Raw genomic sequence first — 18,593 nt, forward strand, 5'->3', positions numbered from 1 at the left:
GCCACGCTTTTGATCACTAGGCCAACACCCGCTTCTCCATGGCAAGATATTCTTATCAAAATCATAGGTTAAGAAGTCCTGCATACGGGGTACGTTAACATGATTTGATGGTTGCTTTAATTTGATGATGAAACAAATTTATCCTGATTCTCCCACAACCATTAAATTACACTATATTTTTAAAAATCTTCAATTATTATTTTGTTCTTTGCGTCACAAATAACATTTTTTGCAGTCAGAAGACCCCCACAAACGTATATTTCAGGTGGAAAATTAATATTAAAAACCGTTCACGAATAAGATAAAATTGTAATTTTGATCTTAAATATCTTGACATCGAGGAATACTCCAGCGCAGTATTGTTTTCGTTCGAGTGAAGTAGCGATGGTGTCTACAACACGATGGGCCTGCTGGATCGTCGAGTGGCAGATTCTGAAACCAAACTGATGGTCCGGTATAATTTCAAGAGATTCTATAATTTCGTGGAGGCGTGGTAACAGAAGTCTCTCGAATATTTTCCTCAAGAGGGCAGTAGGCCTATCGGTCGACAAGAAGAAGGTAGTTGGGTTGGTTGGTTGGGCTTAGGTATCATTCGAACTGTAGAAAATTTTCAGAGTATAGGGTACTAAGTAGTTCTTGAGTTGTAAATGGTAGTCAGGAAGACTATTGCTTTTTTGGGTAGTTGGAGTAGGATGTTGGCAGTAATTTGATCGAAACTAGGGCTCTTTTCTTTATTGAGATTAATAATGACTTGCTTGACTTGGCTGTGTGTGAATGGTTTTGGAGGCGTAGAAAGAGGTAGAGGTATTTCTAAGTCCCTAATAACGTCTTGAGTATGTTGTGAGTTGAGAACGTCAGGATGCGGAATGAAGACAGTTGAGAGGTGCGTTGCAAATAGTTCAGCTTTCTCCGAGTCACATTTAGCCCAGGAACCGTCAGTAGTACGAAGAGGAAAGGAGGTAGGTTGAAATTTTAGAATACGTCTAGTGGCAGCCCAAAGGGAGTTTTCTTCAGTAGTCAGAGATTTGGTATATTCGGTGTATTGTTTGTTGTAGTATTTGTGGAGTTCTTTTTTAAGTTGGTTTGTCAGATGATTAAGTTGTTGTTATGAGATAGGTATTTTATACGTTGCCAGAGAGATCTCGTTCATCGTTTGTTAGTTATGAGTGTGCGCAAATAGAGGGGTAAGTTATAAGGTATGCGAGCAGGTTGTTTAGAGGTGCAGTTAGTCGTCGCTTGCCAGATACTCTATACAAATATTAGGGACATCGAAACGGGATCAACGCCATTTTTCACAATTTCTTATGTGAAGAAGTGTAAAATGAAGATACAGCATCAGGAGTGGAAAATTTGAAAACTAGACCAAAAAAACATTTAGTTTACATATGGGTTTTTCCGGATTTCCGCTTTCCTAAAAAAAGTTATTAGCGATTGGTGCGTTTTAATTAGATCACCCTGTATATAATTTTTTATTTTTTTATTTTGAAGTAAATTCGGTTTGTTTGTTTCTGAGATGTGTCCGGCGTTCAAACCATTGTTGCTTACGGTGTCTGCATTAGGTCATCCAATGTGAAGACTCAAACGTGGGAATCTTGTTAATATTTAGCAATGTTAATCATTTGTATGAATTAATTAACATCTTAAATGCTTCTAATTTTAATACCATAAATGAGAATTCTAATGACAAATAAGTCTTTTGGAATAAATACAAATGAAATTGATCAATTATTTATAAACAGTGTAAAAGTAATCCCCTTATCACATAAATATTTCGTTCTAAGGAATGAAAACATTCCAATAATACGAAGTTCCATTGGTTGGGTGCATGCGATAATTTACCAAAAGCCTGGCACACTCATCATGATCATAAATAGCAGCAATATGTAGAGCAGTTCTACCGTGTTCTCCCTCAACATCAACAAAAATTTTTTCCTTATGAAGCTTCAATATTTCCAGAGTTTTCACTTTATTTAATTCAGTAGCCAAATGAATGATAGTTTGCTTCTTCTCGTTTAACATGTTAGGATCTGCACCACTGATTAAACAAACCAAAGTAATTATATAAAAAATGTAAATAATTATAATAATATATTATATAAGTAAATCAAGTTCAAAATTTATACCGACTTTTGTAATAAAAAATCAATGGCATCGTGCGCGTCCTGTTCAACTGCTAAGTGGAGAGGTGTATTTCCTTGTTTATCTTTCAAGTTTAAATCTGGATAAAACAAGTTAGAACATAATGTACATATATATATATCTTAACTTTATTTTCTAAATCACAGTATCGTAACCTTTTTTGTCTATTCGATCTCTTTTAACTGTAACGATAATTCATCGATCCTCGTCAATATGCCACAAATTAAAAAAAAGAACTTGCCCTTTTTTCCCCCCTAACTATAGTCTCATGGACATTAAGACCCATTTAACAGTCTTATGTTTATAAACACGAGATGATTTTAATCTTTAGACTCTTAAGAATATTTGTATATACTATGTTCCTTTAAAAAGGTTCACTTATGAGCAGCTTTGGAAAATCACTCACTCGGAAAAAACAGAATTCAGCAGCTCAAGCTACGCGAAACCTATGGAAAAGTGTCCTTGATAAACATTCAGCAATAGGTGTCGAGGACGCAGGCGAGCAGCGAACGTACTACAAATTTCTCATATTGAACATTCCTAAAAAATGGAAGACTAGATCGGGAATCGTACCTAGTACCACAATACACATTAGCTTTGCAGGGAATCGCCTCGAGCAGCTCGGTTACCGTGGCGCCTATGATTTCTCTAGTAAGGGAATAAAACGTGTGTAATTAATTATATCTCAATTTCTATTAAAAAATCCTAAAATGCCTTTCTGCAAAAACATAACGGAATAGAGTTTGCAATGAATTTGCTGGCTTAATCTTGGACTCAATGATTATTGCGTCTAATTGAATCTTGAAAACTTGCCATAACGAAATACTTAAGTAAATATAACGAACATAAAGCAATGAAAAGCTTCATTTTTAAATATTTAAGTAATAATCATGTGTCCTTAGGGTTCTATTTTTTGAATAACTACACTAACGCAAACAAAAGAAAAAAAAATCTAGCCGAAAATATCAGTTTAAACAATATTACTTTAGTGAAAACAGTTTTAATCTGAACTTAAATTTTTAAGAGGACTCAAAACAGTTCAACATCCTCTCAATTAATTTTTCAACTCTCAAATTGCATAAACCTACCTCCCCCATGATTCGAGATGAATTGAAGTATATTTAATCTGTTTCTGGAAGCAGCTAGATGTATTGCAGTCCTACCTCTGCTATCTTGAACATTAAGCCGAATTGGATCAGCTGCGTAAAGTTGCATGAATTCCTCTAGGTTTCCACTCTCTGTCGCCTAAAAGATATTATTTGCCAATTTAAGAATTAATGAATTACAGGTACTTTGGGAATCGATTTCTTATTTCTTATTATTTAATATGTTCAATAATTTTCTGTTATTAGGCTGATTATAATCAAAATTTCTCACAGTCTTTCTTTCAATTTTTAACAATTAACATTATTACAATCGAACTATTGTTAGCCAAGAGAAATATTTTTCGTATACAAAAATTTACATGGACAATGGAATAGCTAAAATGTAATACATGTAATATGTAAAAAATAAGTTAACTTCAGTATCAGTTTTGATATAAACTTGTAAAGAGAAGAAAAATCTAACAGGAACTTTTTGAACTACTAACTCCTGATGAGTTAGTGAAAATCAAAAATCAAATTAGCAAACAAACAAAGTTTAAAGTTGAAATAAAGTCCATACTAAAATATCTTCAACTTTTATTTTTCTTTAATTAAACAGTAAACAAGGATGAAGGGTTTGATGGCACCTTGTACTTCTTAGGTATCGCACTCACCCGAGCGATTTTTCATCTTCTATTACTCAACAACGTCAGAGCGCAGCATTGCAACTGCAAAAGGTGGTCCTGTTACATATTTGGTGGATCTAGATGTGTATAATGATAAAAGACAAACAGGACATGGAAGGATGGCACTTGGGTTCGAACCAGAATATCTTGTATTTAGCCTCTATATTCCCTGCCGGCCCATTATTGTAACTAGCCCTACTCGAACTGTTAAGCGAGTATTTTTTGGCAAGAACACACACACAAAAAAAAATAATAATAATAAAAATAAGTTCAAGTTTATTATGAAACTTTGGCAAGGGTTATCGTCAGCTTTCGAAGGCCTTCATCTCCAAATTTGTCATGATCACTATCGAGGGGCAAATAACCTCGCTAGCAAAGAATTACATCTTTTATGAAACCACCAAAGAAAGAGGTGTTTTCTTTAGAGAGGTTCTTGAGCACGAGGTAACTTAAAGAACCAGTGCGAGGGGATTGGATACCCTTTTGAAGCTGAGCAGAATGTTGTAAGAAATTCATTGTATCGACCAAAAAGGTGGTGATGGAGAGCCCAGGAGGCTACTGATTCTTCAAAGGCGGCCATTCTAAAACTCAGGCTTTAGTGTTAGTAATTTACTACTTCGGAAGCTTTTAAGCGGTGATTTTGTTGCAACTTACGTAACGTATTCAACCGAAAAAGACACTAGAAGCCTTGAGGCTTGCACTTCACATACTTCAGTACTACCTAGCAGTTGTGTAAGGGAATTGCTGGCTTCTTCAAGGACAAGAAGTGCTACTTTTTCTGTAGTGGGAAGCAATGAAGTCAAAAGGCGCAGTATCTTTAAGATGTTATTGTCCAGGAAGGTCTGACTGTAACAATGTTGGAACCAGCACCCCTTTCGTTATAGCGGTCTATTCGGAGACTTAAAGCCGTCCATTTTAAAACCATCCGTATCGTCGCTCAATTTTTGTTCACAATAAATTGTCGCCTCTCTTGACATTTTTGTTACAATTTAATTTTGTAAATATTATTCTTATATTACAATTAATTGAATAGATCACAAAGCTATATTTTGTAAATTCTTAACTAGAAAATTGGCTCTTCGTTAATAAAAGTAAAATTGTTAACTCAGGCATACGAATTTTTCAGATTACACTCTATTTTCTTTATTTGTAACAATCCCTAATGATCATGACCTTATGAGGCATCTAAAAAATATTTATGTTAAAGATTGTGGCTTGTTTTTACTTAATGTAGATGTTTCTAATCAAAGTTACGGCAGATCAGATGGTCATTTTGATTTCTATTTGGAAGATGTTGGGGGAAAATTCATGTAAAGGCACTACTAGATGGCTACTTCCCTTTCTCGGCCTATCTTTAGGGAACTTAAAACCTGGAGATATGTTCCTGAGCCTAACCAACCCCTGCTACCGGAATCAAATTTTCGTAGACAAATTTTCAAATAAAAGTTATAGAACTACATTACCTACTAGTATGCCAAAAATAAAAAATATCGTAGGATACGTTTATCAAGAGAATTCTAAAAGAGAAACTACATCAAGAAAAATGATTTAATAAAGTGTATTTTCAGTTGACAGATTTTGACCAAAACTGTGGCTTACTCTATCGATACCTGTGCTAAATATCAAGTTTAAACATTCTACGATTTTTGCTTTTGAGTTGGGCGGCGTATACTAGCAAAAACATCGCTAAGAACTACAAAAATATGTTCATTGAAACAGCACTTCTATTCAGTCAATTTTCTTTAAATGTGGACTTTTGGTTACTCATTGAATCCTTTATAATATTTAATATTAGAACAAAATACTAAAAAAGAGGATTAAGAAAAAGATTTCGTGGAATTAATTTGCATAATTTGCAATTATATTTTGTAATAATCACATTAAAAAGAAACACTAGAACAGAAGAGTAAAAGAGAACAGATTAAGGTTAAGATTTAATTGAGACGCATTAACTGTTCAATTCATCCAATTAAAATAGAACACCAGCAGAATTAAACTGTAAACAAGTTTTCATTTATCTACATTTTTTTCATAATATTTAATCTATCAGCACACTTCTGCTAAATTTTAATAAAAACCAGCTTATTCAGGGAGGAAAATTACTAATGGTGTACAGCAACTTTTCAAAAATATTGGAAGGGCCGACCCCTTGATTTTTTATTTTTGGGGCCGTAATCCAGGGGCTCTTTAACCCCGAAAAAGATATATTTTGGCAGGCTTACCTAAAACACATTTAAAAAGAGTAATCGAAGTGAAGAATAAAAAAGTACTTAAAGCACTTGATCATAGAAGCTAATCTATATTTATTTTCAATTTTATGCATTTTTTTTTTATACATTTAGAAAAAATTCCCAATTACTAGTAACTTTGTAAATGAGAATATTAATAACTGCTGTTTGTTTTAAGAGCCTTTAACAATTTCATTGCAAAATAATAATAATAATAATAATAATAATTAAAAGCTACTGTACAACTGCTTGTAAACAACATAATATAAACTCTTTAACAAAAACTTACAGTTTAAATTGTTAAGTATAAGGGTTGATTAAACGCCAAAAGGTACACAAATCAGCTAGTACCCAACATTTCATTCATGCTTAGCTGATATAATTTAAGTAATTTTGCTGCATTAACTTTTTCTTCACATTTTTTTAGAAATTATTAGATGTCACACACCCTTATGCTGGCCCTTTTCATCTACAAAATATTTGTTCAAGTAGCACTGTAGATTGACTGTTATATCTAGTTATTTATAATAATCAAACTATTAATTACAGGTGAAAAAGAAAAACGTTATAAAAAATAAAAAAAAATTATGAGGCTAAAAAATTCAAAACCTTTTTTTAAAAAATGCTTATATCAACATACATCAATGATTTTGTTTATTTTATTTATTTATTTTATTTTATTTATTTTTTTAAATCGTCGGTTTAAGTTCATTCTTCGATTAAAGTAATTGTTATTTTATGTAGTAGTCAAACGTTTATAATAATAGGTAATAATTATCTGGCTTTATCGCAAATAATATAGTTTTCTTCAATTACACTCTCAATGTAGCTGTTCTTCTCACAATGTTGAATATATGTAATATATAATAAATAAGATATGCATATTTTTAGGACAGCTAATTATTCCAGTATTTTACTATAAGTAAAATTAGGGGGCCTAAATTAAATTACAATTGAGAAATGAATAATTATTGTTGAATAATCTACTTGTTATTAACTGTGTGTTATTTGTGCTCACGAATATTTCGGTAAGACGAATTCAAGACTGAAATATTCTGTTAAATCCGTGATTCAAATTTAAACAGTAGCCGACTCTAACTTTGTTTTTCTCTACTTTAACATGAATGTATATGTGACTACTAAGAATAAAGGGCATATTAAAGAGAAATTTGAAGAATAATTTGAAATGGAGTTAAAATAAAGTACCTATTTAAAAACGAAGATATAATATACATTTTATCATAATTATAACAAAATAATATTATGATCTGGCCAGCATAAGGGTCTGTGACATCTAATAATTTCTAAAAAAATGTGAAGAAAAAGTTAATGCAGCAAAATTACTTAAATTATATCAGCTAAGCATGAATGAAATGTTGGGTACTAGCTGATTTGTGTACCTTTTGGCGTTTAATCAACCCTTATACTTAACAATTTAAACTGTAAGTTTTTGTTAAAGAGATTTTTGTACCTTTTGGATAGATTTTCATTTTTGTCTATTTTACAAAGTTACTTATCTGCTTCACAGATTTTTTTAAAATTTAGAATAAGCAATTCTATCATTATAACCTGATAAGGTGTTAAGTCGGAACCGTAACTACCATTGGAGAGATCTTTTTAAAGAATGATTATAGTTGCCATCCTCAATAACAATTTTTTTGAGAAAGCGTTTTGAATAAAATAGGAAGGTATTTGTACGTAAAAAGCAAAATTAAACTGCGATTTCAGTACTTCCTCTTAAGAGGAGTAAGAAAAATAAACTGCGATTACAGTACTTCTCCCTAAAAGGCAAAGATTTTGAATCGAACGACTATTCATTAATGTAAATAGGTTCACCCATTGATAATTTTAACGATTGCAGTACTTCCTCTTAGTAGGTGCAAGAGCATCAGCAACGTAGAGGAGCTTTAACCACTTATTCGTGCTAAATTTTATCAAAATCGGACAAAGCGTTACAGAAATATTGGTAATAATAGTTTTAGAAAGGGCCTTACTTGGGTGGGGCAAACTCCCCTCTTTATGAGGCACAGCGTTCAGACTTTTAAAGTGCAAATCTGTAAAAAATTTCAATTCGAATGACACTTCATTCATGACAATCGGTTCTCGTGTCGATAATTTGAAACGATTGCTATACTTTCCCTTAACAAGTGTAAGAGCTGATCGCCGCTTTAATGTTACGTAGGGGAGCCCTAACTCTATCATCCTACCAAATTATTTCAAAATCGGGCTAAGATTTACAGAATAATTAGTAATAATAATTTTGGAGGGGGCCTTACATAAAGGGGGCTAACTCCTCTCCTATGCGATGTACAGCGTCGAGACCCCCAAAAGGCACATCTACATAAAATTCCGAATCGAATGACACCTCATTCATGAAAATCGGTTCCCGCGTTTAGGCGCTACGTAGTTTACAAAAAAGGTAACAACAACAAGAAGAAGAAGAAGAAGAAGAAGAAGAAGAACAAGAACAACAACAATTTTTGAAAAAGCCGTTTTTGCTCATTTTCGGCAACTTTTTTCTCGAAACCTATTAGATCTGGGTTGTTGCAAAAAAATTGCAGCTATAAAGGAGGGTTTGTCCTATAATTTAACGAAAATTTGGGAATTTTATCTTTTATAGAAAAAGAGAAAAAAATTGTCAAAGTTGGGTGTTTTTCAACATTACGCTTTTTCGTGCAGTTTTTGACGATCAACCCTTATACAACTGTCCTACCGGACAGTTTTAATTTATACTTTTTTTAAATGTGAATATACTTTACTGAAAAACGCTAAGTAGTTTGGAACTAATCTCATTTAATTTGTTGATTTGTTCAATCAAACTACATTATCCATTTATGTTTATTTTAGGAATAATATTATTAAATCGTTAAACAATTTAAGTGAATAAAAAACTACTTTTTTTAAACTGGAACCGAATATTTATTTAAATAGATTTTAATCCGGTTTTTTATTTTATTTTCAATAAAAGTCTTTTCTCTGGCGACAATAGATTTGGAAGAAGTAAAACCTGAATCTATTTAGGGCTGTAAACTCTTCTTCTTATTTAAAAATTTATGTATTTACCTTAAAAAATTCTTCAGCCTGTAACCTCTTAAAGGATTTTATACCGTGAAATAATTTCTTCCAGTTACGAGTGAAATAAACGGGAGAAGACATCTTAAAAAAAAAAAAAATTAAAATAAAAAAGCAAGTAGAACAGACAAAATGTAAACGACTTATTTGTTATTCCCCTTTCCAAAATGAAGCTATTAAGGGGAAAAACAGTTAGTAACTAACAATAAATGTATGAAAAAAAAATAAATCTCACGGTCATCATGAACATCTAGAATTTATCGATGGATTGCCTTGAAGGGTTGATTCAAAACTGTAGTGCTATCTTAACTGTAGGTAGCGTGAAGGAAACTCGCTACACGTGACTCCAATTGTCTTTACTACCTCCTCATACCTCTGATCAAAAAATATTTTCTAATTTAAAGGACAATTCCTTGCCTGCTTTATTATTATTATATCCCTTTAAAAAGTTGTTCACAAGTTCAAAAACTGAAAGAAAAGTCTAGAATTTTTAAAATGATTTGTTTTTTAAATTCACATTTTAATTGTTCTGGTTTGTGTACTAATTATGTTAATCGCAAGTTTTTTCTTTTATTCACTAGAATAGATAAGTATTTAATATTAAGGACGTAGGAAGAGCTGCAATTTCTATTTGCGCTTTAAAATTGGTCTCACCTGTGGTGCAAAACTTTAAAATTAGAATGGTAATCTACAGGAGCACGCTGCTTTGAGAGATTGTGGATGCTTTTGAAACGGTGAAAATAACCTTTTGAGTTCTCATAATATTAAAACTGAGGAGAAAAAATTATTTGATGGAAATTTCATTTAGTAAAATTTAAAATTTCATTTAATAACCTGGAACTGAGTTAGAGTCAGAAAAAAATCACAACATGTATTATTTAAGGATGAGCTGCTACAAAACTTTTTCAATTAATCTAATCGTAATCTAATAGTTTTAATAGTTTTCCAAGCATTTTTATATTCTGCGTAAGTAGGAAAACAGCGTTCGGTGGAAATCACACCATTTTCAATAATTTGTATCAGAAAGTTATCTGATACATTATATTAACTTTTATGACAAATTTAACTTAAGTCTATCCCGTAGGGGGGAATAGATTAGCCACTTCTTCGGGGTACTTAGCGTCCCTGCGATTATCCCAGCCTAACAACATGAACATGAGCAACATATTCTGTAACACCCCAAAACATTTACAGTACCCCTAGGGCATACTGGTGGTATAACCCCACTGCTAATCCTGAGGTCTCCCAGAAACTAGGTTCAGGGAGCATCTGCACAAGGTGGGGCTTATTAGCTCGGAACCGTTGTGCAGATTGTATCAGGAAGAGGAGGAAACGGTTTCTCACCCATTGTTCGATTGCGCTACAATCACAATCGAACGGTTGTACTATGAAGCCTTTGGATCTTTGAGACCAAAGGAGACAGTAGCGCAAAAAGAACTAGTAGGGAAAGTCCTCAACCTCTTTAGTAGGGGAGGTTTCGTCCACTAAAACAAAAAATGAGGAAGACACAATAAGCCCTTTTGGCTGCGGGGCAGTCCCTAAGGTAGATACTCTACGCAATTTAGTAAAAATTCCGATTCATAAAAAGAGAGATAAAAAATCATTAAAAAATGTTGGTCCATTACTAAGCTTTTACTTACAGTATATATAAAGTATAAAATTGTATATATAAAATTTTGAAAAATAATTACTCCCAAAGTCACATCATACTATAATTATTTCCATTCACAACACGGTTTTTTTTTAAAAGGCGTCCTCCAACTTCAAATCTTGTTACCAACGGGCGGTCTATTGAAATTCTTAAGATTCTGATTCCTTAAAGGCAGTTACTACAATGAACACTGAATGAAAACACTTCATTCAGTTCGCACCAAATGTTAATTTCAAGCTATGAAGATAGCACTTCAGTTTTGAATCAACGTTTCAAGGCAATCAATGGATAAATTCTAGTTTGATACTGATAGCAGTTTTTAAATTGGGTTACGTTTTTGCACTCTGACATAGAATAACAAATTCTGATCCTGTACTGTGCAGTTTTTAAGCTCCATTTTGGTCATATACTTTTTCTTGTTTTCCTTAATATATTTTAAATACAGAACTAATATATTCCATAATGTGTTCCTGTATTTCTGTTTGCCAGGGATCTTAAAAATGTATTAAATCAAATTAACCATGATTTAGAAGCTCTTATTTTGCAAAATAATTTGATGCTTTTAAAAATTTGGAGAGCACATTTTTTTATTTTTTGCCATAGGTTATTTTGAATTATAAACTCACCGAAGTTTTATCTTGTGCTCTAATCAGATCCCACATGGTCTTCTAATTTTCAACAATACTGTAACTTCATTGAAATATATTCAAAATAAATTTTTAAGTTCGTTGACCTTTAAATGGAACGGTTTTACTCTAGAATTAGATTAAACACTCCTAGTCAAAAACAAGTTTTAGTTGATTTTGATTTTGGTTCAGTATTTTTGTAAAAAGTTGACTCTAATGAGTGGAATAGAAAGTAAGTCACTTCCTAAATCTATTTTTCTTTCTTTTTACTTTGTAAAAGAAAGCATTGAACTAGTTAAAATATCTATTTTGAATTTCCAGCGCAATTATACCTATAGAAGTCCTATGAGCATGAGTATTAGTAAAGTGGTTTTTATAAATTTATTGGTCTATAAATTTGAGAACTTCACAACTCAACAACGAAAAATCTCCAATAATTTAAATTTAGTGTTGCGAATCTTTGTCAGGTTTTAGAAAAATCAGCCAACAAGAAATGCTAGTTCACTAAATAGATAACAGTTTTTTTCATCTTGGCATTTAAAATTTCCTTAGGTAAATGCTTCTTAAGGCAGTACTGTTAGAGAGAAGAGCTTAAGTTTACCTCTAAATCTAAAGTAAAGAGGCATTATGTGTAGTTTTTCCTATACAAATAGGAATACAATATGTAAGTAGAATTCCAAAATTGAAAAAATCAGAAGTGCCATTGTTTCGAGAAAATCTCATTACGTGAATAGCGGTAAGAGAAGCGGTTAGTGATGAGAATTTTTCAGCCAAATCTATTTGGCAAGAAATTGTCAAGTTTTGATTAGACACTCCAAAGCGTTCATATTTATGCGGTTTGCCTCTTGCCCATTCCCTGTATCAAGCAGTATTAGAACATAATTTCTCAGTATTAAGTCACGTGGAGTTCATTTGAATGATTAGTGGCATGCATTACCCAGGGGATCTTTTTAATCAACTAGAAATAAAGAGCGCCATTATTTCTATATATTTTATTACATTCCTCAATCTACTTAAATCAACTTTAAGAGACAGTTTTGCGTTTTTTGACTCACTATATGGTTTGGTAATTTTGGAAATAATTTTTTATTTCTACATCTTTGTTTTGTCCTTTACTGATGTTGTTTTATAGTTAGTATTGAAAATAGAATTGAGAAGATTCTTATGAAGTGCTATCAAAACGAAATTGGTGGACAAAATATAAATATACAATACCTTCGCTCCCATAAGTACAGACCGAATAAGGCTAAGGCCAAACGAACTAATCTCAACTGAAAACAAACTTCTCAATCCCAATTCCTAAGATCTACGAGTATCTCGTATAATAGATGCGCTATTTTATGTCTCCTACCTCATCATCCACCATCCACACAGATCTAAACATTCCCTGTCTCAAGCACTTAGCGCTATTCCGCTACTTAAAATCCAAAGTCAAATTAGCTTCTCATTTCAATCCTTAATCCGCTCTCTTTAATCAAGAATGACTCTCGACTAACCCTCCTCGCAAGCTCAGGCGCCGAATGGCTCCGTGACCATTTAAGTGCATAAGATTTGCTTTCATGTTGCAGAAACAGTTGCTAGCTGATAGGTACCAACACTGGTTGGCCGTCATTCACGTATATATGTATATTGTGTATGTATGATTTATAAAATTTATAATAAAAAAATATATAATATATAATATGACAATCACAAGGGAGGCTGGTATAAAATGAACGTGACAAGACTAGATAACTTACCTGAGCCAACACCTGATGGCTACGATCTGCTGCCTTATATCAAATCAAGACTTTTTAAGCGCAAATCTACATAAGGTAAGCCATGAGACCATCCGAGCTATCAATATACTGTGAGAGAACTGTTACTATTACTAATGGCGCTCAGGATGGGTCTTGTTCCCCAGAGCTGTAGCGTAAAGGTTTATTTTCTCAAATTCCAAATGTTCTCAAGTTAAATCCCCCTTATTTAAATTCTCGGTCTTTCGTCACTAGACTTTGTTGCAAAATGATCTCTGGCCGTAGTGAGCCAAATATATCATACCGAAACTTCGTGACTTCGCCACGCGATCACACAAGATATGAGATTTCTACTCGTATATCTGCAAAGCCTATACAGAAGTTGCAGGTTAAATAGCCCACTCTGTGTCCACCAACTTCATTCAAATAAAGATAGTGAATAGCTCGGATAGTCAACTATGCTTATTTTGTGTTTTCAGGTGGGTTCAAATGATTTCTGAATCTACTGAGACTTATAAGAAGACCAGCCACCCAGAATCGTCTGACTCCTACTTAACTTCAGGGTTTCCTCAGTCCTTATTTTCCTGCAAACTGGACATAAGCTATTCACGGCATTTGATGCTATCGCAGTTTATGATAATGATTGACCATACTCCCTTTAAAGCTATTGCTTCTAAGAGGTGCCCTTGATATCAAAGACAAGTTCTGGATCAACGATTGGAAAAGGTACTATTTCCTGGTCAGCTGATTAGCAAATTCGTTCCCACTCCCACTAGAGGAGCATCTTATTAGACGTTTTTAAACAAAGGGTGGGATTTGTTTACAAGCTATAAGGGTTTTTGGCATAGCCTGGCTGTCCAAAAATATGAAAAACTTTTATCAAGCCTTTTCTTACGTTTCCCTCAAAGGTTTCGGCCTGGAAAACTGTGAGCCTGGAAGAGAATTTTCATATATGCCTCCGGTTTAACCCCCTCTCGCAGATTTCGGCTAATCACAAGCCAACTATAAACTAGGTGGATCCTTCTGAGGGAACTATAACATTTAATATATGTTTAATATATGAGGGAACTATAACATATGTTTGTCTCAGCTTACCATATCAATTCATTAGGAAGATTTTTTTGTTCTAAATATTGTTGAGGTTTACAAACTATGGTTTTCGTTTGAAGTGTGGGTGCATTTAATAATTTAGTGTGAAGCTAAGTCCATAAAAATTCAAATAAATAATAATATTAAATCAATAATGATGTTACCATCAGCATAATAAACATAAAAGAAAAATTGTTTGCGTTCTTTGTAAGTTACTAACCCTCAAAATCCTGAAAGGGCTATCTGTAAGAAGGCAGACTTCCCCTTCAATTTTTAGTGAAGGTTTGTCCTCGCCAGGTGGTATCGCAATTTTCAATTCTGACTTCTCTTCCATTCTGTAGCCCCGACCTCTGCGCTGACCACCTCTGCTTTCCCATAGATGGCCTCTCTAAATACACAACGATGATTACATTTATTTTTCTTTACAAACATATCAACTAGAGTATACATATATGTATTAGTTTTTATTCAAAAATAATAAAGTTGTCTATTACCATTTAAAAATGATTAATTTATCAGTGTTCTTATTAATGAACTTTTTTTTGCATTTATTTGTGCTACAATCAACGCGTTAGCGCTATAAGTAACAATGATACAATAGAGTAATAAATGATAAGGTAACGAGTGGAGAAGTTACCCAGTGGTAACACTCCAAAACATTATATGGTTATGAATATATAGGTTTCGTGACCCGAAATTATTCAATTAAGGATTAAAAATTGGCGAGGAATCGGTCAAATAAAAACAACAACTCGTCTTTTTGCCAACGTTTCGACAAATATATTGTCTTCTTCAGGGCGTGGATATGCGGGTTTTATTTAAAAATAGAACTAAAAAATAGAATAACCTCTTTCTATAGACATTTTAGTTATCATAAATATTTCATTTTATTGAAGGAACTACAACATATTTACATCTTGTGTTTCTATTTGGGTTGTCAGCACTGTATCAATAAAATTGAAAAAATGGTTATGTAAACCTCTCATGTTATTGTGAAAAGAATTTTATTTACAAAAAAAACTGCTCTAACACACCTGGATTTGTTTAAAACATTTTGCAATGATTTCTCGGTTTAATTTTTTCAGATAATAAGAAGTTTTTTAAAAAAGAAAAAAGAATAGTTCGTCAATTAGTGGTCGGGAATTTCCCAACAAAATGTAGGTATATTTATTAATTTGTTCCTAGAGCAACTTTTATACATCTGGACAGCGAGATTCCTTAGCTTAGGAAAAAAATAAACAATACTTATACAATAATAATAATAATGATAATAAGGGGAGGGATTAGCGCAGTAGTTTGCGTCGTACTGGATTCCCAAGCGGAAATCCAAGGTTCGAATCCGGTCTTTGGAATTTCTTTTTTCAAGGAGCTTTTTACAGCTCACGGACCGATAATGGACTGTACTGTCTGTAACGAGAACGCTATCCAGAGGCTGGTAGTGCTCTGAAAAAAGCTTCGGATGACAATAAGGTCTGATGTTGTGCGCCTTAAAAATGAAATTATGAAAATATTAATAATAAACTAATAATAATTTTAAGTAAATAAGTAGTAAATATTTCATTTTACCAAATGCGTGGTGATGCGTACACAATAACATCAGTCTATTGCCAAAGGAGGCGGGGCTAATAGAGTGAGGAGCTTCTATTAAAGGTGAAGGCCAAAGCCGGTTTTTGAATGGCTAACAAATTCCTATGAAATAGTTGGCCACCGTGGATAATCAAAACCAACAGGCTACTTTTAATTTGGAAAGAGAACACTGCCCATTGAACTCCCTCATCTCTCTATCATCGCATATAAGAGCTGGCTGCCAGACAGTAGTTTTACATGTGGGACTTATTGGTGATGGAGGTGATCCCTACGGTTATCTCGGCGAACGGTCTCGATTGATCCCCAAAACAAAATCTCTTCAAGAGTTTTCCAAACAAGTTTTCTAAAAGACCCCGCTTTTACACTCTTCAGTGGGCTGACGCAGAAGGCATTATCAATAACAACTGAGTTTCTTAATGAGCTGAGACAGTTTGTTTTTATGTGTCACACTAAATTGCGTTTACAAGTCGAAATAACCTTTTGCTGTCTCTAACCAAAAATCGCTTCGTGATCGATTGGTAGAAATATTCCTGCAATACAGAACGAAGTTTGGAGAATGCAATCTAGTTAATTAAACTTTATAATTTGTACAATTTATCCCTTGTATTGTTCTCATTTCGTCGTTCACCAATGAGATGATCTTTTTTAAATGATTTTTTAACGAATAATGAATAAAATTGTAGCTACTGGCTGCCATGGACACATATATTGATGTATAATTGAAAGTGTTGTTAAAGGCCAAAGTACCCGTATCATACATTCATCTACAAATAACGGAATCATCTTATCGCAACCAGTAGATTCTTATCTAAACCACAGAATTATTAAAACTGTCCGGTAGGACAGCTGTATAAGTGTTGATCGTCAGAAAGTGTACGAAAAAGCGTAACGTTGAAAAACATCCAACTTTGACAATTTTTTTCTCTTTTTCTATAAAATATAAAATTCCCAAATTTGTTTTATAATGTATGGCAAATCCTCCTTTATGACAGTAATTTTTTTGCAACAACACAGATAAAGGAACAAAGTTGTCTTCAAAAATTATTCAATGACTGATAAAAAAATAGAGTCCATTCTGTTGCCCTATGGTCACCTAATTTTATCGGAAGCCTAACAATGGACTCCTTATACCCAAATTTTATGCTCGTTTTTGTTTTTGTATCTCTTTTGTAGCATCATACATCATAAAAACTAAAATTAAAACAGACATTCATAAAATTTTAGCTCTAGGAGTGCAAACTTTCAATAGATCGAAACCAGTCACATGAAGGATACATAATTTGCTATAATCATTTTACTGTTCAAATCGAAAAACCTTACATTCTCCTCAGGCTTGATCCCATTCTTCTTGTCTTCGAATAAACATTCACCCTGAAATAAACTTTTCATATTAATCGATGGATTATTCTTTTTTGCAATAAATAATAACTGAAGAAAACATATTTAAAAAGCCAAAATAAATATGTAACTCAAAATAATAGACAAATCATAATGATACAAAAACCAATTACAATAAGCTTTAAAAAGAGATTCTTCACTGCAGTTTACTATTTTTGACGAAGGGCTGTTGCTTGGCTTTATGGACATGCACAGATTAGCCAGAGTATCTACCGTGGAGCCTCATTTTTAAGATAAATTTTTTCGAAAAAGTTTTGGCCTAAAAACTAGTACCTACTTATTCAGTGATGTACTATTTGTTACTAGCATTGTTTTGCGTATATTGCTTCGAACCAGATATAGAGGTTACATTTTACAATGTTCTGTTTAGCAATGACTCAGAAATTATTTATAGTACTGTTTCAAGTTAAAAGTATTCTTGCTTATCAGAGTGGACGAAAATCGTGCTGCTGAACGTAAGTTCACACCTTTTCTAACTGAGAATAACGATTCGATATTGGGGAAGAAGAAACCATACTTACTTCGACATAGTTCGAGGAGAGATTGTCCACATCTATTAGGGTTGGATGGATCAATAGGAGATAAAGATCTGATTTGAGACAGATTAGAGCAGAAGAACAGGTAGACACAAAAATCTTCCCTGCTAGTGCTAACATAAAGAAGGTTACGGATACTGTCACAGCTAAATCTCTTTAAGAGAGAAATGATTAAAGATTGGAAAGCATTGAATAAATAAAAAAAAAATTCTGAAAAGAAAGCACAATTTGAAGATAGAGAAAAAATTACATTTTTGTTTCTAGAAAGAAAAAGACATGCATTTTCTGACCTCTGTAATTGGTACAGTTTCCGGAGGTCTTCTGGTCCAGACCATTGCAGCGTAAGGCGCGAACCATGATTTTCCTCGATAACCCCTGCAAACAACAAATTGACAAAATACAGATTTTTTACAACCAAAATTTGTTATAATAATTCCAAAGTATGTTTTCAATGTTTGTTACAAAAAGATTTTACTCCATTATTTCAGAAGAATCATCAAATAATTTTTCAATAAATGAATTATTTCCTCTATCTTAATACATAGTATAATTGTGCAATAAACATCTAATAAGTGTACAAAGCCTAATCTAAGACAAATAGGAGAAAGATAGAAATAATTAACTATCCAATTAAAATAACTTTCCTGGCTGAAATTTAAGGTTGAAGGTCAGTCGTAACTTTTCCTAACTGCTATTATCAAAAACCTTGCAGAAGTTATTAACTGTAATTGTTAATTTTCTATGTGTTTGAAATTTAACT

At 32.9% G+C, this 18,593-nt stretch overlaps 1 protein-coding gene across 14 annotated transcripts in view; it reads right to left on the minus strand.

Moving 5' to 3' along the window:
• Window positions 1–18,593, minus strand: part of TrpA1 (Transient receptor potential cation channel A1) — a 57,596-nt gene that overhangs the window by 15,373 nt on the left and 23,630 nt on the right. For 3 of the 14 annotated variants that reach the window (XM_074119304.1, XM_074119303.1, XM_074119295.1), the window contains exons 1-6: window positions 17,819–18,032; window positions 17,220–17,270; window positions 14,533–14,700; window positions 3,228–3,384; window positions 2,128–2,218; window positions 1,840–2,035 (exon numbers count right to left, since the gene is read on the minus strand). In XM_074119304.1, coding sequence (XP_073975405.1) covers window positions 1,840–2,035; window positions 2,128–2,218; window positions 3,228–3,384; window positions 14,533–14,700; window positions 17,220–17,270; window positions 17,819–17,953 — 798 coding nt within the window. In that variant the 5' untranslated portion in view covers window positions 17,954–18,032. Of the gene's footprint in view, window positions 1–1,839; window positions 2,036–2,127; window positions 2,219–3,227; window positions 3,385–9,201; window positions 9,343–14,532; window positions 14,701–17,219; window positions 17,271–17,410; window positions 17,430–17,818; window positions 18,038–18,123; window positions 18,209–18,593 lie in introns of those variants that run through there. The other 11 variants (XM_074119296.1, XM_074119298.1, XM_074119300.1 and 8 more) reach the window with 8 other exon arrangements.

The sequence above is a fragment of the Rhodnius prolixus genome, unplaced genomic scaffold (genome assembly GCF_049639745.1).
Source record: "Rhodnius prolixus isolate KJV_2025 unplaced genomic scaffold, Rpr scaffold_2, whole genome shotgun sequence".
In the NCBI taxonomy this organism is placed as follows: domain Eukaryota; kingdom Metazoa; phylum Arthropoda; class Insecta; order Hemiptera; family Reduviidae; genus Rhodnius; species Rhodnius prolixus.